This window comes from Misgurnus anguillicaudatus, chromosome 16 (assembly GCF_027580225.2).
Source record: "Misgurnus anguillicaudatus chromosome 16, ASM2758022v2, whole genome shotgun sequence".
Taxonomy (NCBI): Eukaryota; Metazoa; Chordata; class Actinopteri; order Cypriniformes; family Cobitidae; genus Misgurnus; species Misgurnus anguillicaudatus.
This window is the reverse complement of record NC_073352.2, coordinates 14,029,943-14,053,623: the sequence shown is the minus strand read 5'-3', so window position 1 is coordinate 14,053,623 and position 23,681 is coordinate 14,029,943. Positions and strand designations below refer to the sequence as shown.

At 38.3% G+C, this 23,681-nt stretch overlaps 1 protein-coding gene across 1 annotated transcript; it reads left to right on the top strand.

Moving 5' to 3' along the window:
* The first annotated feature begins 1,083 nt into the window (after positions 1 to 1,083).
* smad5 (SMAD family member 5) lies at positions 1,084 to 23,450 on the top strand. The gene is made up of 7 exons (XM_055178323.2): positions 1,084 to 1,239; positions 13,949 to 14,711; positions 17,339 to 17,596; positions 20,360 to 20,461; positions 20,721 to 20,942; positions 21,471 to 21,727; positions 22,747 to 23,450. The coding sequence occupies exons 2-7, from the start codon at positions 14,309 to 14,311 to the stop codon at positions 22,888 to 22,890; spliced, it is 1,386 nt and encodes a 461-aa protein (XP_055034298.1). The 5' UTR covers positions 1,084 to 1,239; positions 13,949 to 14,308; the 3' UTR covers positions 22,891 to 23,450.
* Positions 23,451 to 23,681: the final 231 nt, after the last annotated feature.

Below are 23,681 nucleotides of genomic sequence, written 5' to 3'. Positions count from 1 at the left end.
CTGACCCCTGGTGATTACTTTAAGGATGTGTCCGTACAGTATGTTACATTCAGAGGTGTTTAAAGGAAGTAGAGAACATTTTAATGATGGTGTGAGAGTTGTGATGATAGATAGATAGATAGATAGATAGATAGATAGATAGATAGATAGATAGATAGATAGATAGATAGATAGATAGATAGATTTATACAGCACACTATAATAAACAGTCCTATTCAGATAGGCAAACTAATGAATTTGAATATGACCCCGATAGTGTGCGCAAGAAAGCAAGCAGCGCGTAACCTCCTCTCTATTGGCTGTCTGAATAGTGAAGTTTTAAAAGCCAGACAGAGTGGAGCCAACTGACGTGACGTCACACGACCGTAGTACAGCTTCAAGACGGCCCAGCCGAAACATAGTAACGAGTTGTATCCTTCCGCATACATGGTTTTCATTCATTCTGACAAGGCTGTAAATACCTTGCACAGTTTTTTAGTGTCTGCTTATTCGTTTCTTATCAAATAAATAGCCACAGAGTACAAAATAAACAATAAACAATAAAAAATAATTTATTTGAAGGAAATAGTTTTACCACCTGTACCAGTAGTTCCCTTTTGTATTTAGCTGCACACACTTATTAAAAACTTTGAATTAATTAATAATCTATTTGATTTAATTGTAAAACATGAATTTATCATAACAGTGACAAGAGGTTATAAGTGTATACATCCAATCTGTTTTTCCACTGTGTTTAATATGCTGTAATGGTTATTTTAAAACGTTAGAGTAAAAATGGCAAGACTTCAGTTCAGACACGTATAATAATGCAAAACCAGACGATACATTTATGTCTTCCCACTTGCGTTGACTCACCATCATGTCTAACTCCGGTGTTTCAATGTTATTACATTTAAATTATCTTATAGCCACTTTGGAGGAACCACAATCAAAAAAATGTCAACAAAAACACAATACAATACAATACTATATATTTCATTTATCATCATTCATTTATGTTCTTTGATCTTCCCAAGTGCATTAGTTGATACACTGGAGGTCTATGAAGAAAAGTGGTAGGTTGTCAAACAGGCGGATGAATATGCACTAATGTGCTTCGCCTCCAGTCTGTTTGACGCCAGGACGGGTGAGAGAGAGACAAGGGAAAGAGAGGCAGGAATAAAGGGAAAAAACTCTGCTTCTTGTCGGTGTCTGTAAAACAGAGCAAAGGTCGCGAGACGCTACAACATTTCATTAAAGGTATGCAATCTAATGATACTACATCAGCCGAAAGGCGATTCAACGATCGGTTAACAACTTTATTTCAACAGGGATTGTGTTTTTTCCACAGGGGGGTTGAGAAGTGATTGAAAAAGTTTCCTTGTTGTCTTTTCCCCTTTTTGTGCAAACGAGGCAAGGGGGGATAATCAAAGCATACTTATATTATTAAAAAGAATGTTCGTGTTTATAATAGGTTGTGTAGCTATTTTAGTTGTGGATTGTTTACGTTAAATTGATGATGTACGGAACAGCAACCCCCAAGTTGAAAATCCAAACTGCTAACTCGCTATGTAGCAACTCTGCTAGCAGTATACGTTTAACACAACAGAGTATACGTTTAACACAACTAAAAACTTAACTTTTTAAAGTTACCTAAAAATGATAACGTAAAAATTGTGACCCTTCTCTTTATACAATTTTATCAAAAGTAGCAGATAAATTGTTTAAAGTAGATGTTACGTTTGCTGAACTCAGTCATTTAAAGTTGCGGCTAATTTAGCTTAGCTCCATACCTCTCGTTTATTAAGCCGATTGTTTCGATTTCACACTAACCCGCACACGTTTACCACAAAACGCAAAGAAGATGACTTTAAACACTTTTGTGTTTCAATTGTAATTCGTGTTTAGTTAAAGAAAGTGACCTCGCATTCTTGTGAGGAGAGATGTGCGTGTCGTGGCGGGTCCCACTGGCTGCGTCTCAAAACCGAGTGGGCTGCCCACCTAGACAACATTTTTGGGCATCACAGCCACAAAACCTAATGTGTCTAACTTGGGTAAACAGCTTCTTGGTTTTGTGAAAACAGCAGCTGAATGTGTGCTTTAGGTGACATTCATTTAAACCAATAAATATCACATTCACATCCACGCTTATCTTTTATCTACCACCATCTCCCATCTGGTTGTAAAGTTGACGTTATAACGTCACCTCGATCTCTTTCACCAAACATTTCAGTGTCTGTCAGGCTTTTAATCATTCATCTCCATGCACTGTGTGAAATTGTCATTGTGACTTTCTCAAAGTTGCTGGGCAAGCTGTTTTGCTTGAAACAGTTGCAGATGGTCGTGCTCGAGGAAAAGTTACTGTGAATATGGAAATGTGCTGGAGATGGGATGGTTTGCGTTTCTGTGAGGGTTTATTCAAATTTTGTGTGTGTGCTCTAAAACTGTTTACCTTTTTTCTATTTTGTGAGGTGTTACTAAACAGTTTCTGGCTTTTAAAATGACTTTTTGTGGAGTATAATAATGTCAGACTGTCAATTTTTTGAAGAAAGTGCTCTTGAAAGACATAAGCTTGTTTTTTGACCTTGGCAAAGGGGAGGTTTGGACACTGCCTGCTTGTTATCTGAGATCTGAGTACCTTTAAAGAGCATCCTTATTGTCCTTTAAGCTCTTCATTGCATAATAGAAAGATACAATACTTAGTTTTGCTGCTCATAAAGCATAAATGTTGTCAATACTTTCTATTTAATATTGTTTGTCTGCAGCATTGATCCATAAATCAAAATACAGTGTTCATCCCAACCGAAATCTTACTTTGGTGTCAAATAAGCATACTTTTGTTTAAAATATCAAGCTGGTTTCTTCTTGCCTTTTGATTTGAGTTTCTTCAAGATCATTTTTTTGTTAAGCAAGAAAGGTTTTTATGATGGGTGGGGCGGTGCCGTTTTATATTACGTTAAAAAAGCATAAAAACGCCTTCTGCAACGGTTGTTTGAAATTCTGTTTCGCTTTTGCAATAGCAGAATTTGTTCCCATTGCGAGTCTATGTGTGTATCTGCCAACATATAACATCTGTGACATAGATGTTCATGTAAGCACACACATCTGGTGTCAATCTTGATCTGCGATCTGATCCTGAAAAATATTGATTAAAATGGATATATTATACATTGGAGACTTATAGTTTTGTTTTCTCTGACTTCGTATTAGTATTCAACCCAGTGAGAACAAAAGGATGGTAAGTCATTTACATAAGGAAGAAGGGTTATCCCTATTTGTGTCAGTGATGTAAAGCTCCAGGGATGAAGAGGTTGCATCAAGCAATTACACAGTCCCCATCTGAACCACTGCATCTTTGTCTTAGACATGGGTGTGACGGGTCTCCTCCTTTATTTAAGAAAAGATAAATGGTCATGTTCTGTGAATGTAAGAAATGAAAGAACCTTTTTCCAGATAATGTCTAGACAGTTTGCTTAGCATTTATGAAACAAGTCTCATGAAATCATTTTCCAAACCTAATGAAATTGTGAGACTGTGCTCCTTTCATATGCTTACATCTGCTAGGCTCTGTACTGATTCTGTCACTGAATTGTTTGGTGGCTCTTTTAGCCTGGCTGTTATATGCGTAATTCGATTTTAAAGATGTACATGGTTCAGGAACACTAGAGGCTTTGTGACTGCACAACAGTGCTTTTAATAAATTAATTGATCCGGTAGTGAATAAAAGCGCCTCTTCTTTGGACTGAATCTATATTACTGTCAAAATGTGACTCACAATAATGAATAAGAATTTTTTTTTTTAGATTTAATGCATAGTTTTTCTAAATTACATTGATCTTGAATGTATCACATAATTACAGCATGTAGCGGTGTAGCCTCTTGATGTTATTTTCATCACAGGGTGAAGCACGTTGCCGTGTACGTTTTACAGGCGTATGAGCCTCACGTCAAGTAATTTCTATTTATGAAGAAAAATGGCTTCCAAGCCTTGAAATGAGATTGCTAGGCTCTACATAGAGTAAAAGCTTTAAGTGGGAGGTTTAGAAAAATCAATACGGGTGATGCTTTCTGTGCTTCTCATTTTCCAAATGGAGCAGCGGAGTATGGAGGCAGGATGGAGATAGGGAACAGGGAAGTGTGTGTTTGTATTGAGCTATATTGCTGATCTGAGTCCTGTACTTCCTATTGTTAAAGCCTTGCTATCATCAGTCTCAAAGCAATAAGGGGAGAGTGTGGTTATTACAAGCTGATAGCTTGTTTCTGCTGATAAGCACACATTTTTGTGTGTGTGTGGGCTTTCTGGTTAGGGTTAATCACAGGACTTTATTATTTGAAATATATTTTTACCAGTTACGTTGTTTGTCATTAATTTCACTGGAGCATTTTTAGTGTAATGTCATTTAAAGAAATTTACCAAAATGACATTAAAAGTGATAAATAATTAATAAATGTAAATAACATTAAAGCACTTGCTTACACAGGTTGATGCAATACACAATGTGAAAATAATAAAATATTTAAAAAATATTGCTAAGACTTATGTTAACTTGATGCTAATGTGAGTGGGAGATTTGCATACTTATTTTGTCTGTGCAAAGTTGCATCAAGTGTTGCCAATTATATTTCAGCAATGCAGAGTGCTGTAACCTAGGAAAGGCATTTTCACAAATGGAAAAATGCAAACACAGAAATTTACATATACCAGTGAAAAAACTTAAAGTCCCACTGCAACAATAAACTCTTTAGAGCACACTTAGGGGCGGTTTAAGACTAGTCCTAGACTAAAATTTATTTAATAATAATAATAATAATAAAAAACTTTATTTTTATAAAGCGCCTTTACAAGCAGCTTCTCAAAGCGCTGTACGTTAAATCACACCACAATAAAACATTCAGCAAGTTAAAATGAATAAAAAACAGTAAAAAATAACTATAAAACGATCACAAGATCAGCAATCAAATGCAAGTTTAAAAAGATGTGTCTTAAGAAGGGCTTTAAAGGATCCGAGAGTCTGTGTTTCCCTGAGTTCAAGAGGAAGAGAGTTTCAAAGTGTGGGAGCATACACAGAGAAAGCCCTATCACCCATAGATTTAAGATGTGATTGTGGAACGACTAGCAAATTACACTGTGAGGAGCACAGGCTACGATTTGTAGAATAAGTGGTCAGTAAATCAGATAAGTACCGCGGAGCTAGTCCATGCAGTGCCTTGTATGTTAACATCATGACCTTAAAATCAACACGGTACCTGACTGGAAGCCAGTGCAGAGATTTCAGAACCGGTGTGATATGTTCAAATTTCCTAGTTCCAGTCAAGATCTGGGCAGCAGAATTCTGGACATATTGCAATTTACTAATTGTAGCTAGAAACTCAAGCTAAAACTGCATTGCAATAGTCCAGACGTGAAACCACAAATGAATTAATTAACCTTTCAGCGACCGATATGCTTAACATCGGGGGTATTCTAGCTATATTTCTGAGATGGAAAAAGGACGTCTCCATAGTACTCTGGACAGAAGAATCAAAAGTGAGGATGGTGTCAAAAAATACACCAAGGTTCCTGATTTTACTTTGTCTGTTGATGGCACTGTTTTAGAGTCTCAATGTCAGAGTAGTCGCTTTGCGAATTCGATGCCGAGATTCTATAAGCATAACCTCAGTTTTCCCACCATTCAAGCACAGTTATTATTCATCCATAGTTTAATCTTAGAAATATAGCAAGCAAGGTAAAAAGTAGGGATGCTCTGATCAATGCCGATCTTCACTAATAATACATGGCCGATCACTATTCTGAATCGGAAAGCCGATCTTATTCACAGCTATTTCATGTACTACGGCTTTTGATCAGTAAGTCCTTATTGATCTAAAATCACTGTTAGTTTGAGTCGTTTATAACATGCATTTGAAAAAGCAACACTCGTCAAACATAATTATTAAACATTATTTATTATCATGAAAATACCTGAAAAGGTTTGAAGAACAGCAATATAAATATATCTTTCAGCCATTTCGTGGAGCTGCGTGTAATCACAGCTGCGTGTGTATTGTTCTTCATTTACAGCGCATTATGAGTTTCTGCACGAGAGCGCCCCCTGGCTTTTGGATGTAGCGGCATTTCACCGTAATTCATTGAGAAACATAGCAAGCATTATCAGCCGATCGATCGGAGCATCCCTAGTAAAAAGAATCAATATCTTCTCCAGGTTTAGAATGGATATAAATTTGTTTAAATACAAAGCGATCACAGAAGATGCCCAAATGGATATAAATAAATATTAAAAAGTAAAGGACCCAAAACAGATCCATGAGGGACCCCAGTAAAAACCGGACAAGAAACAGAACTAAAGCCACCCATCGATACAAATAGGGAACGGTCAAACTGAAAACACTTGCATTGACATATCTTCAAATACATCAGTGCACTTTGTTTTGCCTCAAAATGCACACAAGTAATGTTATTAGTAAGGCATGTTTGTTAAAACTAGTTATATTTCCTAATTAAACTAAGGCCTAGTCCTGGCTGGGAAACTCCCCCATTATGTTTTCATGGGAAAATTGATTTACTTTAAGAAAAATTAAAGCTCAATAATTCTGTTTAATTCAATAAGTCTGTGGCCACAATTTCTTCCATTCCAAGTGCGGTACTGTACTTGATTTTAACCAGAGTTATTTTAGTTTTTAGTCTTAATTCATTCTTATTGATAGTTTCAATTACCTTTTATGTTTATAGTTTTTAGTTATGCTAATTTTACGTTTAAAATGTATTAACTTGTAGTTTCTGCAGTTTAATTTCAATTGCATTATGTGTATATGTATGCTCAGATTTCATTGTCATTGCAGCCGCTATCAGCTTTGCAGCAAAGCTCAATTTTGACCGCTTTGTGCAAATACTTGAAATGACACAAGATCTGTGTGATGCTACATTGACCATGATCATGCTTTATAGTGTAAGCAAACAAGCGCATTGGCTTGGATGTTTTTTAAGTCACGTTTAAGTCCTCCTGAAATGTAACAGGCTGTCAAATGTTAATCTTGATCGGGGCTGTCAGTATGAAGTTTTCAGTAACTCATGTTGGACTGACATGCGAAAGGGTGAAGATGTCACTGAAGCCCAAAACACTGCGTCAAAGGTATTTCTGTTTGCGACGGAGAGAACAAAGATGGGCCAAGTTGAGGAGTGATTTAGCTGAAACTGCAACAAAAGTCGCTGTTTATTTACTTGCATTACTGCTGGTATTTTCAAAACATACACAACAAGCTGTTGTTTCGTCAACTTTTGTGGGTTAAACTGACGCAGATGACGACGCAGAAGTACATATAAAAACCAATGCATTTCCTACAGCGTTGCGGCCGTAGGACGTACGCACAACTATAATGAGCTCATTACTGTCATGCGTTGTCTTGCATGTCGTTTTCATTGTAATTATTGTATATCTTAATTAACCTTATTACATAATGGCTCGTTGGAATGCTTGATTCTGATTGGCCAGTCGTGACTTTGCAGGATTGTTATTCTTATTATTAACAACTGATTTAAACTTGTAACACACAGGAACCCGGATGCTGCCAATCTATTTGACGGGTACAGTTTTTTATTATAAATTAATATTAAATTTTTATGTCTTTAATGACATATGACATTTTATTTACAAATGATTCAACCTAATAGCGTGTTTGTGACATTTAAACATCTTTAAATCTTAAACCGAAAATAAACTGGTTTTCCTTGTGGAAGGTCTGCATTCGTAAAAAAACGAGCAAATAAAATATTTTAAATCAATTGTAATGTTCTTTACCTTACTTATAAGGTAAACAACCGTGGAAGGGCCTGTCCGCTTCACGTCGGGCCTTTTTCACACTGTCTGGCTTATTTCTGTGATAACAGCCGGCTGCATACATTATCACTTACGTAGCATTAACAAGACTGTTGCATTTCTGCATTCTTACCATTGTTTTGCATTGCATATAATAGTATTCTAGAACTTAACATTTTGGATTCTGGTTCTGTTGCATATAACTAAATGAAGAAAATTTAGTTTTGTTTTATTTTTATCCAATTTAGTTTTCGTTTAAAAAAAAATTATTTTATTTGTTTGTAGTCCAACTTCGTTTTACTAAATTAAGGAAACTAAAAAGAACATTTTCATTACCGTGCATGACTAGTTTCTTCAACATTAATTCTGTAGAAGTCTTTAAAAATTTTTTTTAATAAAAGTAAATATAAAAAGTGATAAAACTCTCGTACTGAAAAACTAACAAAACTTCATTTAATTTAATTTTTTACTTAATTTTTAATTTTGAGTAATATTTATTTTTAATTAAGACCTGTTTTTAATAGTTCTAGTTTTGGTTACCAAATTTAACCCGGCAACTTTTTTACCTGATAAGGATCACTGTACCCAACCCCGCACACCCCCTCCCTTGCACGTGAGGCTGCATAAACGTCATTGTAACTTTGAAGCATTAAATCTTCAAAATATTAGGTCATGCGGTACATCGTTTGAAAGCTTAGAATCTCAGGATTCTATTAAGCGCACACAAAAAGCATAATATTATTTGTAGCAGTCATAAAACTGTAATCTAGTTGTTAGTTACCTGAACTGGGCGGCCCCGATTTAGGATATTTACTTACCTTCAAAATCTTTCCTTTATCCGCTTTAGTGAAATTTTCCAAAACAAATTGTTCATTAATCCCCAAACGTCCAAGGACATGGAATATCCAAGCCTTTTAATCCAAAACTATTCTTGACATTTCTGACAGGAATACGTCAGTCGCCAGCTAAGCTAACGGCAAGCTTTAGCTAATGGCGCTTTTCCATTGCATAGTACCCCACGGTTTGGTTTGGTTTGGGTCGGGTCAGCTTACTTTTGGGAGCTTTTCCATTGGGTGCAGTACGTAGTACCCGATACTTTTTTCGTACCACATCGGTTGGGGTTCTAAGCGACCCGAGCTGATACCAAACGTGACGCTAAAACACTGTAGATCACTGATTGGTCTGGGAGAATCGTCACGTCATCGCTATAAAAGATTAGCTTTACCTCAATGCTAGCTTGTGCTGTCTCGAGCAAACATGTTGTCATCTGCTCTGCTATAAGTTCCCAAACTCCCATTTAGCGATGAAAAACATCCACAGGTTGAGAATCAGTGAAACCATAACAGTTTTTCCAGACTTGCAGTTTGTGGCGGAACATTTGCGACGAGCACGTCAGCATTATATATGCCTAAATGACGCTACGCGGAGCGCCGTCGGCTGACGCCTCGGGTGTTTGTACAGAAACTGTCTTGTGAGACAGAGGTATAGTGATAAACGCGATGTGCAAACATCTGTTTGTGGTGGTCAATTTTAATTTTGTGGCGGACTGAGAAATAAATACAGGGCTCTAGAGTGCGACCAATTTGGTCGCACATGCGACCTAATTTCTCAATGGTGCGACTTAAAAGAATATCAGGTCGCACTGGTGCGACCAGGAGTTCGAGGGAAAAAGCCATGGTCCAGATCTACGTGTGTGTACGTTTAAAAATGCCTGTGCGCTCCAGTCAGAGAGAGAGAGAGAGAGGTGAGTCCGTCAGATAAACAGAGTGGATGTAGCCGCGGATGATAAGAGAAGAGGAAAAGAACGATTGATAACTTTTTCGTTAAGAATGTTAAGTTATAACCAATGCTCTGACATCAACCTCCCGTCACATCAGGTCCGAACCCGAAGACGGAATTAGGTAATGATGAGCCTCTTACAATCGAGTCAGAGCCAGAGCATAATTCTTTTGAAGAAAATTATTTGAACGTAACCCCGAACAGCAATGTCGCGTGCCGTGCGCCAAATTTATAGAAAAAAGCAAGGAGTCAGGACCGCTGTTTTCTTCATAATCTTACTTCCAAATCTAATCCTATAAACTTTTCGGTGTTTGCTGTATGCAATATGCTATTACCGCCCTGCCAGACTGTCTTAAATAGAGAAATAAGTTAATTCCTTGATTTGCGTTGTTGATTCATTTATAAATAATTCCCCCAAGGGTTTAGTTTATGCGCAAAAAGCATTAAAATGAATAGAACATGATGATTACATCTTTCTTTTGTGAAAAAATATTAAAATAAATAAGCCTACATGAAATGTGTTTAACTTAAATATTAGCAAATTAACAAAACAAATTCAAAAGTAGCCTATAGCCTATATGAGTTTATTTTTTGTGTGACGCGCTCCAAATCCGATGCAGCACAAAAAACTTTTTTATGCAATCTCATCACGCGTTTCATGCCATCGCTGGCGCGGGTTTACGCAGGGCAGCGAGAAAAATACATTAAACTTTAAACATTTAACATTCTACTTGAGTTTTTTTGGACATCCCTTTGGAATCACTGCAATCATATCATCAATGTAAAAGGTATAAATATAAGCGCAGCGCTTATGAGTGTTCAAACACTGCTGACCGCTCAGCTGTCAATCTGCCGACCCCCACAAAGTTTCACATTAAATGTTAATATATTTGTCCAGTCATTGTCCTGTGCTTATTTCTGTCAATGTTCTACATGAAGATCTTTAAAGGTTTCTACTTACTTCACGATTTGCGGTGCGGCCGGTCGCAGTCTTTATGTAAAACGGGCGGGTATGAAATAAATTGATGCTGATGTCGGATAACAGGTCAAGTGTTATTTTAATCGCGCGGATGCGGGTTATCAAACAGGAATGAGCATGACTCGTATAAGGAAAATTATAAAATAGCCTACATGTTTATATTCTGTATTAAACCACCATGGGCGCTAAACTTGCGGTGTTAAAGGGACAGTTCACCCAAAAATGACAATTCTGTCATCATTAACTCTCCTTCATTTTGTTACAAACCTGTATAAATGTCTTTGTTCTGATAAACACGAAGCAAGATATTTTGAGGAATGTTAATAACCAAACCAAGCATGAGCCCCATTCACTTCTAAAAAATACTATGGAAGTGAATGGGGCTCATGAATGGTTTGGTTACAAACATTCCTCAAAATATTTTCATTCATGTTCACCAGAACAAAGACATTTATACAGGTTTGTAACAACATGAGAGTGAGTAAATTACGACAGAATTTTCATTTTTGGGTGAACTATAAATCCGATGCGGTCAAAAATTAGGGTGCACCTAACTTTTGTGCTGGTGCACCTAAGAAAAAATGTTAGGCGCACCAGTGCAACCAGTGCAAAAAGTTAGTCTAGAGCCCTGAAATAACTATGGGAATATACAACGGCGCTCTCACTTGTATGATGTCACAGCAGGAGGCAGTGCAAATATAAAGACACGCCTATAATCCCTCCCACTGCAAAGTGATACTAATGGCAGCTCAATGGAAAAGCTAACCACGCCAAAGTGAGGTGAGCTGGCCCGACCCAGGCTGGACTAGACCGTGGGGTGCTATGCAATGGAAAAGCGCCATAAACAAGCTACGCAATCAGAATTAGGACAGTGGAAACAGCGCGATACAGATAAGTAAATTGTGTGGAAAAATATTGCGCTTTTGTACACGTGAAACATGACACATGTTATATTGCACACTGTAAACACAATCAAAGCTTCAAAAATACAGAAAGAACTGGACCTTTAAACTTGATACGTTTGCAAAGCTAAGTTTGTACTGTTATTGCTCTTTTCCAATGGATAGTATGGCCCGGTTCTGTACCACGAGGACAAGCTAATCTGTCATTTAGCAATGATGCTGGTAGTGACGATTATCTCTGACCAATCAGTAATCTGCAGTGTTATACTTTACGTTTTATTATGAGTATAGCTCGCATGGAACCTCAACCGAGGTGGTACTAAAAAAATATCAGGTACTAGGTAGGTACTGCACCATAGTGTTGGGCGATATGCCCTTTTTTCAGATCGTCCTATCGTCAGCCTGTGAGATCGGCGATACACAATATTATCGGGGGCGTGGCAGTAGTTTACTCTTTTTTTTATTTGTTAATTTTTACTCATTATAACTAGTCACTTGATGGGTGGACAAAAAAAACAAGACCGTAACACCGTCACGACCGTAACCTTCTTAAAACTGATGCCATTAAAGCGAGCGCGTCATTAAAACCCTATCATGATTACTTAATAACTGTAAAAACATGCATCTGCGCACGCACACACACGTGCGCGCACATACAAACAATTCAATGCATTTATTTAGTGCGGTTGCAGAAGACTACACGTGTCAAGCAGTGGTGCCCTCATGAGGTGCCTTTTTAAACGCATCGGTCCAGCGGAACGCCATCATATTTTAAACACAATATTAAACACGAGGGACGTGTTGCTACAACTCATTGAAATGCATATCATAAACAGGATTAATACCTAGTGATCTGACTTCGGACAGAGCGCAGCTCTCTGCACGTACGCGAGAGTGAGAGAGAGGCGCTAATATGCAGCGGGTCATATTTTAAACAAAAAGTAAAGTTTGCATCAGCTCGCATGAAACGCATTAAACTGAACAAATAAGGATTACTACTTTAGTTTATGTTTAGACTGCGGACAGACGCGAGAGCGCGTGCACGTGAGACAGAGAGAAGCGCAGCTGCTCATGACGCGGCACGCTGGATTTAGTGGTAGAAGGAGACCAAGACGCGCGCATTAAGTGCAGGTACGTGCAAGAAGGAATTCTCTCTTTACAAGCTCTCCGCGTAAAGTGAAGCCCACAAACCCTCATGTGAGTAAAAGCATGCATTGTCGGTGTTAATATAAAATTATGATGATAATAATAACAACTATTCGCCAACTATCGTCTTGACTATCGCCATGAAAGCCTGCCATTGGCGATATGTCTGAAGATCGTCGATACACGATACTATCGTCTATCGGCACAACCCTACTGCACAGTGGACACCCCCAATAATTGAGCTGTATTGAAATGTACCCGGCCGTACTATCCAATGGAAAAGCGCTATTAGTTGTGGACAATTACATAACCATTGAAGTGTGTGCTATTAATGCATGTGCTCGTCTGATTGTTCTTGCTTCCGTTGTATATATTGTTCAAGCACTGTTTACACACACGCAAATATAAGGACAGCTGTATTCCATGTGAACTGAGATCTGTGACATGTTTTAAAACTGCACATTTGCTCACCTAGATGAATAAATTCACATTTATAATTACGAATTCAGTATTCTTCTTTATTTAGAGAATAGTACATTTTCAGTGCAAATAGCATTGTGCATGGCCGCAGTGGAAAGTGCTTTGAATAGCAATAATTTTGTCCTGAACTCTGATATTTGGCAGCTGAAGAGGTCAAGGGGAAGGGATGTGGCTACAGGAAGCGCCTCTCAGAGGTCTGATATCCTTTCTGTCCTGGTTACGTACAACATTTTCAACAGCTGTGCTGTGCTCCGCTCATTCTCGCCCTGGGAGCTCCCTGGGTGGGGCAGCAGGGAGGCTGTTGCTTACAGATCCAACACAATAACTCTGTTGTAGTTCACCATAACACATGGCAGATGGGTACATCCTAACAGTTATTTAATCTACAAAACCTCAGATGTGCAAGTGTGTGGGTTTTATGGCTGTGAATGGGAGGTTGCTTTTTTGCACACATCCTTTGAATGAGACAACTGGCGTCTATTATTTTAAGGTCTCTATAATTGTGGTGAAGATAAATGGATGCAGTGGTTTTAATGTTTTGTCGCTCCTTACCAAATTCACAGTGCAATAATTTTACAGAGATTAGAGGCCAATCCTAACCATTGCTGCTACTGTAAAAAGCACAGAAAGATTGTTGGGTAATTTATTGTTGTTTTGTTTTTAATCAAGATTTTAGGTTAAAATATGTATAAATGTACATCGGCTCAACAAATATGTGTACACTGTCCTACACATGGTTTCCCCACCATTTTATGTCCATAATCTCATGTATATCAATTATAGCCTGTAGCCAGCATGATACTATTTGTCTAATGTATGTGTGATGTATTTGGAAGCTCATGTCCTTTTTTGTTTGTTTTTTGTTGCAGGTATTCCTTCACGAAGCCTCACCCTCTGACCACCACCTGTTTTTGGCATGGATTAGCCTTTTAAAATCTAATAACTGTCTTGATAGGTATTTATCGTTCCCAACATCACCTTTCTCCCTAAATTGGCCTTTACACTAAATCTCAGAGAAGTTGTGACCCAGGTCCACCCCCCTCACTTCACTGCAGGCCTTCCTGAGCCCTGAGCACCAGCAGCTGCGTCCTGCCTCAACTTCCTGTCCTTGGTTGTGCAAGGCTAAGCCTGTCCATTCCCCCACACCCAAAACTCACACATAAGCATCTTCCTGGCACACTGCGGGACGACGGCACCTCAGATCCTGTTTCCCGGTGTAGCCCAGCACTATGACCTCCATGTCCAGCCTGTTCTCCTTCACCAGCCCGGCGGTGAAGCGGTTGCTGGGCTGGAAGCAGGGCGATGAGGAGGAAAAATGGGCAGAGAAGGCCGTGGACGCCTTGGTAAAAAAACTGAAGAAAAAGAAAGGTGCCATGGAAGACCTGGAGAAGGCCCTCAGCAGTCCCGGGCAACCCAGCAAATGTGTGACCATCCCCCGCTCGCTGGACGGACGGCTACAGGTGTCCCACAGGAAAGGCCTTCCCCATGTCATCTATTGCCGCGTGTGGCGCTGGCCTGACCTGCAGTCCCATCACGAGCTCAAACCCCTGGAGGTGTGCGAGTATCCGTTTGGGTCCAAGCAGAAAGAAGTGTGCATCAACCCCTATCATTACAAACGTGTTGAAAGTCCAGGTAAGTCCTGACTGATGGGAACAAAATATTTTTACTCCAAGGCTACTCAACTTTTAAAAGCAGGATCTGGATATTATTAATAGAAATGTAATGTTTTTTGTATATTTTATAATTATGCAGCACTGCCTATTTTTCATGAACGCAAGCGTAACATAATAAACAAAAATGTCTGGCGTCAATAGAAAAACATTTATTTCACATTATATTAGAGAATATAAACAGTAATAGATTATAATACTGAATGACCATGGCAATCTTCTCCATGATAAAACATTAATAGCCTCAATAAAGGCTTTTTTAATGAAAAAGAGTGCCATAGTCATCCAGTGTATTGTTGATTTCACGTTTCGCACAAGATGCACTCTGTACTATTGGACATTGTTAATCAGTAATAGATTACAGGGCTCCAGACTAAAATTGGAGAGGGGTGGCACTGCTTCGCACACAGTTGGCACACAGTTCATCTGCATTCTTAATTTTCATTGTATCTGCAATGACTCCAATGAAGTCAGTTTTTCTTTTGGAGTATCTTGAACTTTAACTGAGGTTGGCCACTTACGGTGACGGTATTAAGCTCGATTTACACCCTATGCAATTGAAAGAGGGCATGACTCAATTAGTGTTTTAGCACAGCCATTTTTTGTCCAAAAAATTTGGTGTCTGATCCCAATCGCATTGATGCCTCCCCGATCCTAAATTGGGCGAATCCCATTCTTGATAGTGCGGCCTCCAACATGACAGCTGCTATAGCCAATGAGCACATGCAAGCTTCAACTTGATGTTACATGCTTTTATATCTGAAACAAGACGCCCACAAACATGACATGAAAGAAGAGTATTGAGAAAGAATATCGACTTTTATGCAAGAACTACCACAACATTTGTTTTTCTGAAGTCACTTTGATTTCGCGTTTCTGTGAAATCTTGCGTCACTTTGAAATCATTACTACAGTCATCACATGTGTGGTCTCGCTGTCTGGTCCAGTCTCTCAGGATTATGTTGTTAAAGGCGCTCTAAGCGAAATTCACGTGTTTTAGACCATAAAACATTTTTTGTTACATACAGCAAACATCTCCTCACTATCTGCTTGCTGCCTGTCCGCTGATCAAACTGTGAAAAAAAAGGCGATCTCTGTAGACAGCTCAGGCTCGACAAACAGCAATATCAACATAGTGGCCAAACCTAGCACAACAAAACATAACAAAGTGTTCCAGCCAATAAACGACAAGAAGATTTGGGGGTGGGGGTTGGGCGCGTTCATGAAAGCACGAACGGGAGAGGGAGGGGGAGGCGTTAGCTACGCTCCGTTTGTTTGAAAACAGTTCCAATGACAGCACTGCCAATTATTGCAGAGAAAAGCACAATTGAGTTTTAATTGCAACAAACCACCATCATTGTGATCAGTGTTTGAATTTCATCAGCTCATTTGCATTTTAAAGGACACACCCAAAATGGCACATTTTTGCACACACCTACAAAGTGGCAATTTTAACTTGCTATAATAAATTATTTATATGGTATTTTGAGCTAAAACTTCACATATGTGCTCTGGGGACACCAAAGATTTATTTGACATCTTGAAAAAGTCTTGTGCCATGGCCCCTTTAAAGTAGTAAATGGTCATTGTAGCGTCATTGGACCATAGACGTAGGAACTACTATAGGGTGGTCTTTATATTATTGCAAACTATATAAATTACAATGGTTTAATTGGTATCTTTATTTCAAAGGACCCGACTGACCGAGACCCGAATATCATTAAATATATTTTTGGATGACTTGTAATCGTGGGTGACCGCAGGCACCTGCTCATTTTGGATCAACCCACGCATCACTGTCTCCTATAGATTTAAAATAGTTTAGGATGTTAAAATCATCCAGTGTGTCCTAGGCCTTCCTGAACGACATCTCACTTTAAACAACGTAAGCTGCCTCGCTAGCTCTGCCTGCTGGACCTCATCTGTGTCGAGAGGGCCTGTGCACTGTGTCACATAAAGCTTATGCTTTGCATTATCATTTATTTTGCCTTTAAAGTAGCTCCACACTGTATACAGTGTATGCGTTACTGTTTTGTTATTGTTTTATTTGTAGTGTTGTTATAGTACCCTGACATATACCCTGGCGTATGATTTTAAGTGATTCAATGCTTTTTCCTATATTTACATTTCTAAGATTATAAAATCCATTTCAAGCATTGATTACCGTTTCATTAAATAATTTTCTCCAACAACTTTCAGGTATATGTTTTTCCTAAAACTAAACCAAAGATAAAAACTGTAAATTGACAAGCATGTGAGAATATTTGATGTGCTTTTCTATTCCAGTGTTTTGTTGACTATAGGATCATATATCTATAGCCTCTAGGGGTTTTTTGATCTCTGTAACCTCTGTTACCCTCCGAATGAGATGTGCAATGTATTGAACCTTTCAAGGTCAGATATCGCATGTCACTCAGGAGAGACAACACATTTCTGTCGAAGCTCGAAAACTGATCTGTTTAGCCTTTGCTATTATCGAGGAGCGAGAGACGGCCAATCTGTAAGAGCAACTTTCAAGGACACAAGAATGATGTAAATCAATGTCAGAACGGTCTGTTTAGTTGTTTAAAATATTTTTGTGTTTTCCAGTACTCCCCCCGGTTTTGGTGCCACGACACAGCGAGTTCAACCCTCAACACAGCCTGCTGGTACAGTTTCGCAACCTGAGTCACAATGAGCCTCATATGCCCCTCAACGCCACCTTCCCAGAATCCTTCCAGCAGCACAGCGGAGGGAGCTCCTTCCCCATCTCTCCAAATTCACCCTATCCTCCATCTCCTGCCAGCAGTGGCACCTACCCCAACTCTCCTGCCAGCTCTGGGCCATCCAGTCCCTTTCAGCTCCCAGGTAAATATATCACCAGTCCAGACATTGCCTGTTTAAAGCTAAATGTGACCATGGACCACAAAACCAGTCACAAGGTTCTTTTTTTACATTGAGATTTATACATCATCTGAAAGCTGAATAAATAAGCTTTCCATATGACAATATTTGGCAGAGATACAACTATTTAAACATCTGGAATCTGAGGATTCACAAAATGTTACTAATAAGAAATACTTTTTTATATATGTTTATGGTATAGTATTAATTTACAAAATATCTTAATGAAACATGATTTTATTTTAGGCCTGCAACAACTAATCGATAAAATTGAAACGCGTTTCAATCTGAAATGCCATTTAAAATGTATTTTACTATTTATGTTTGCACTAACTTCTTTAATTTAAGATTTAAAATATTAATATAAAAAGATTATATTAGTAAACCTCTGTAGAAGTGTGTCTTTTAAACTTTTAAAAGTACACTCCTACACGTAAATACCCAAATTTAGTGCTTTATTTAGCTATGATATGTGAAAAATCTAAATGAGTAAATGAAGAGTTTGGTTCCAAAACGCAATAAATCCATTTGGACTTATTCCGGTAAAATCGTGTTTTCTATACCAAGAAAGTGACAAGATGAAAACCACTATTTTCTGTCACAAACTTTCACATAGCATTTTTAGGTTATAATAAAATTAAAAAATACAGATCCATAACTTGATTTTCATTTATTTATAAAAAACGGATTATTTTTTCGACAAAATGCATTAAATCCATACGTTTTTTTTCAAAGTGCTATAAATCTGTTGAATCAATATATAAATGTGCATTCATCTTTGCCATGTTATATTCATTTAGTTGACTAGTGGTATACACTGATTAAAAAAATAAACATTAATGGCATTAACCAAAACACTTACTTTGGCATATTAATAACACTGCCATTGCTGCAGTTATACTTAAGATGTCGTCACTGAACTTTTTTGACAGCGATCAGCTGTAAAATGTTTTAGTCCTGATCGATTTTCGTTGGCTTCGCGTAAAATAATGGAATTTTTTTCATAAGATCGCTTGGGGTCAATGTTAGCATGACAGAAGCTTGATGCTGTCGGGAGAACAAGCAACCGGCATTTTTTCTTCACCTGGGTGCCTCTCGCGTAAATTATTAGATGTTGATGGTTTACGTTTCTTTCCCATCACAGAAAACCACCACAGGTTTAGCAATGCAAACAAAGTATTATTATGTTTTTGTTTTGTTGACCACAAAGTACAAGATGAGAAAAACTAGGATTTTGTGTGTATTCAACGTGCCGCCATTTTTGTTTACAATGCGTGGAATGGTGCGCTGTGATTTGTTGAGCTGATTTATTGCATTCTGCAGAAAAGGAGGAGTGGTGTTTATTGCGTTTTGGAGGAAAAGAGAACAAATATGACAGAATAACACAGTGGAGTGTATTGTATTTTGCGTAAAATTAAGAATTTACTTTTAAATACTGACCTGATACAATACTGATTTTGGTGGTAACTCTTTTTTTTTTTATTGCGTTTATCGCGTTTTGGAACCAAACTCTTCAAATATTTAGGTTTTTATTTGATTAGTCATTTAATAAAAAATCCCAAATTGATTTATGAAAATAATTATTGAAAAATTGTTAGTTGCAGCCCCCTTTTTTAGTTAATATCCTAATGATTTGTGGCACAAACTAAATATATAATTTTGACCCATACAATGTATTTGTTGGCTATTGCTACAAATGTACCCATGCGACTTATAACTGGCACTCGTGGTGCTCTGGTTGCAAGTTTTGAGTGGTTTGTTGCCCCTGCAATGCCTGATGTATTGGTACATTTTGATTTCAGCTGTGCAAAAAACTGAGATATGATGGAGAGTAGCGCAGTGTAGTTTGCTGGCACTAAACAATAGAAATGCCAGCTAAGCAGCGCACTCAAGCCAAATGATTTTACTGCACTGAACGTCCCGCTAGGTTGCCCATCACTTGGCACTGACCCGCAGTCCCCTTTTTCTGTATCTGAGTGAATTGCTGATGTCTGCATCCATAGGCTGTGTGCACTCAGGCAGAAGAAGAGCTAATGTTTTATAATGCCATGGGTTTTTATTCAAAGAGTGATTTATGCTCCTCTATGCGACTTTTGGTTGACTGGAAATTGATCTTTGGTAAAGTTGCATCACGGTGGATATATAATTCTCTTACTGATTATTCATTGACAAATCTACTGGGTTTAAACACCACAAAAATATTACATACAGCTTTTAACAGTAAAAAGGAAATCAAAGAATCATTTCAGTATTGTTTTATGTGCCATTGTAACAGAGAAGCTCAAACTCTGATTCAATGTTGCTGATTTACTCAAGAATGAAAGCAGTATGGAAGCATCCAGATGTTTCCTGTGCTTTTTTGTATTGTGTACTCATGTACTTGTGTTTGGAGTCAGTGGAATACATGGTGATTATGAATAATAAAAGCAAAGGTGCTTCAAACACATGATACATACAAAGTGTGATAAAACCAATATAGTCCTCATCTAATCACAAACATGTTTTCTCTATGAAATAGGTATACTAAAGATAAGTTTACATGAGATTTGAGGATTTGATTTGTGTAATCAGACACTGAAAGGTTTCTATAGGATACTAAGCAGCATCCTATAAAGATTCATCGGATGCTAGGCTCAAGGGAATTGCATTGGAAGCCCATTTGTTTGCAATCAGCCTTCTCCCTTAACCACGTTCCCTCTTTCTATCCCTATGGTGTCTCTTTACCAGCTGATACCCCTCCTCCAGCGTACATGCCTCCAGATGAGCAGATGGGACAGGATGGGTCTCAGTCTATGGAGACTGGCAACAGCAGCAGTATGGTGCCTAGAGGTAGTAAGAAACTTATACTGTCCACTTAAAAGTAGACAATACACGAAGAGCATGCAAAACTTCTATTTCTTTAGTGAGCTTCATTAAACCCTCAGATAACATCACCACCATACAACTAATCTTAACATCCCCTAGGCCCAGTAAATCTGTTTCTTTCTGTTCTTGTCAGTATGTTTTATCTAGCTGATATTGCAGTGTATCTAAACAAGTTGAAACAATAGGTGGCTGTGGCTCAAGGTCTTTTATTTTTATCTTTCAGATGTGCAGCCGGTGGAGTATGCCGAGCCCAGTCACTGGTGCTCTATTGTGTATTATGAGCTAAATAACCGCGTGGGTGAGGCGTACCACGCTTCCTCCACAAGCGTGCTGGTCGACGGCTTCACTGACCCATCCAACAACAAGAATCGTTTCTGTCTGGGCCTGCTTTCGAACGTCAATCGCAACTCCACTATTGAAAACACTCGCCGCCATATTGGCAAAGGTGCGCACACCTGCAAAACAATGTTTTTTACTGTTTTGGAAACCCAGTAGATGTTTTTAAACCTATAAGAAGCTTAGCAAGGGTTTATATATATGGTGATATAAATACAACCTGCATTCTGTTAAAAAGCAAGCTATGTTGTTTTTCCACCTTTATTTAATTTGTGATGATTTATGACTTTTTTTTAAAAAACAACAAAGGTGTAATTATTAAGTTATGTGTGGCAGGATGTGACCCACAATGATACAATTGCTCACCTGCACACCTAAAAAGTGTGTAAATGGCACAGTTTCCGTAATTCATTATAAGTATCTTTATTTGGCTGTACTATGATTCACCCCTTGAATTATATCATAGGAAATTATGACCCTGTGTCAGAAATCCAGGTTCATAATCTTATGAGCATCAAAATGTTTATCTAGCCGATCCCTTGTTCATGCAACAATGTTGTCTGTCTTAGTTTCTCCTTATTTTAATTTTTAATATCTGTTTTTAAGTATATTTACAATACTCCATTTAAACTTTCAGGTGTCCATCTGTATTATGTTGGAGGTGAAGTGTATGCAGAGTGTCTGAGTGACACCAGCATTTTCGTCCAGAGTCGAAACTGCAACTACCACCATGGGTTTCACCCCACAACTGTCTGCAAAATCCCTAGCGGCTGCAGCCTAAAGATCTTCAACAACCAAGAATTTGCTCAGCTGCTCGCTCAGTCGGTTAATCACGGTTTTGAGGCCGTCTACGAGCTTACCAAGATGTGTACCATTCGCATGAGCTTTGTAAAGGTAAGCCTGTGAGGCTTCTATGATGCAGATATTGGGTTTCCCGTAGAAAATGTGTTAGTTAAGGTGGTAGGGTTGGCTGGGGCCGGGGGGCGTGGCAATCAACAGGGCGGGGTGTACGCGTCATGATGAAAATTAAAATATTTTTATTTTGAAAAACTCAAATAGAACTTAATTTTGAAGAAACTAAGACAGAAAATAAACACATACTAGATGATAAATTATCTAACGGGAATAGCTGCGTGATGAAGTGAAACTAAAGGGTTAATAAACACAAACTAAAGCAGCTGTTGTAGAACATCTAGCGAACGATGAAGGTAGCGCAAAAATTGTATTAATTACATTATCTTAAAGGAGTGTAACTACTGTAGCATGTAAATAATGCACATAAATAATGTGAGCAAGAGCGCTCAACAATTATATCGAATCAACAGGCACATGAAACCTAGCTAGCAGGTTGCTCAAACAACAAAATCACCACTTACTTTAAATTTGCAAGAACTATAGACTAATACAATAACAGGCTTAAATAAACCCAAAACATAAGTCCACTTACAGTTCTCACGGACACGTGTTTTATCAACTGGCTATTCTCCAGACGGACCACGTCTTTATCTCATTTCGGCCATGTGGTGCGTGTGCATGCTCGCGGTGTGAAGCGCATCCATGCTATTCTTTGAGATGTTTTATCAACTGGCTAGTTATCCTCCAGACAGTGACAGTCCGGACCACGTCTTTCTCATTTCAGCCGAGTGGCGCGCGTGCCTGCTCACGGTGTGAAGAGCATCCGCGCTATTCTCCGAGATGCACTTGACAGCCTTTTTGCAGTGAATTATTATTATTATTATTATTTTATTTATTTTATTTTTAATGACCTAGTTAAGGCGGTAGGGTTCCCAGCTTAGGCGGCCGCCCGAACTGAAAAGTGCTCCGGGAAACCCTGCAGATATCAGTTCAGGTTGTGAATATTTAATGTTATATTTGCCACATAAATTAACTTCAATGTATTTATTGATTTTTAGGGCTGGGGGGCCGAGTATCACCGACAAGATGTTACAAGCACCCCTTGCTGGATAGAAGTGCATCTACACGGCCCCCTCCAATGGCTGGATAAAGTTCTAACACAAATGGGTTCTCCTCTGAACCCCATCTCTTCTGTCTCGTAATGATGGGCCCCCTCTGGGCTGGGAGGAATTTTTGAGTTTTTTTTTTTTTCTAAATTTTTTTCACTTTTGACAGAAAATGAGGTCTTAGGGGCTGAACTGTGTTTACACTATCTGCAGAAAGGTTACAGATCCTAACGCAGTCAAAAGAGAAGAATGAACTGGGGCTACAAGCACACCTAACAGAGGAAAATTCTAGGCAGTGAGACAAAATGGACTAACTACTGCTTTAGCAATTGCCTTCATTTTATTTCCTTTTTGCATTACAATTGTTTTAAAATGACTGATTTCGCTAACTGTAGGTAATCTAGTAGATGAAATTGACATGCTTTCATGTATCTACTTCACTTTACGCAATTGAAAATGGCAATTTCCTAGTTCTATGAGGATCTCTTTTATTTGCTATGTTGTCTAATCCCAATTATTGGCAAGACATACTTTCCTTTGTACGTTTACTGTTAGACTCCAAGCTCATTACAAATGTTTCCTTTTTATAGCTTCTGATGCCTCAAGGCAAAACACAAAACGTTACTGCTTTTAAATAAAGTTCTTTTATCTGATAACTTCATGGTCATTTAACATGTCTTTCTAGCTTGGCAGCAACATTTCGCAATCTGACAAATAAAAGCTGGTACTATCTTAGAGTACACATCGAGTCATCAGAGTTCAAAACAGTTTAAACACACTCTTGCATGATTCATGTTAGCGTGTTACCGTTGAATTGCACAGCTGTGTTGACTAGTCCTTGTGTGTCCTTGTGCATGTGTGTTCAATTTTTCTGTTATGCAAGCACA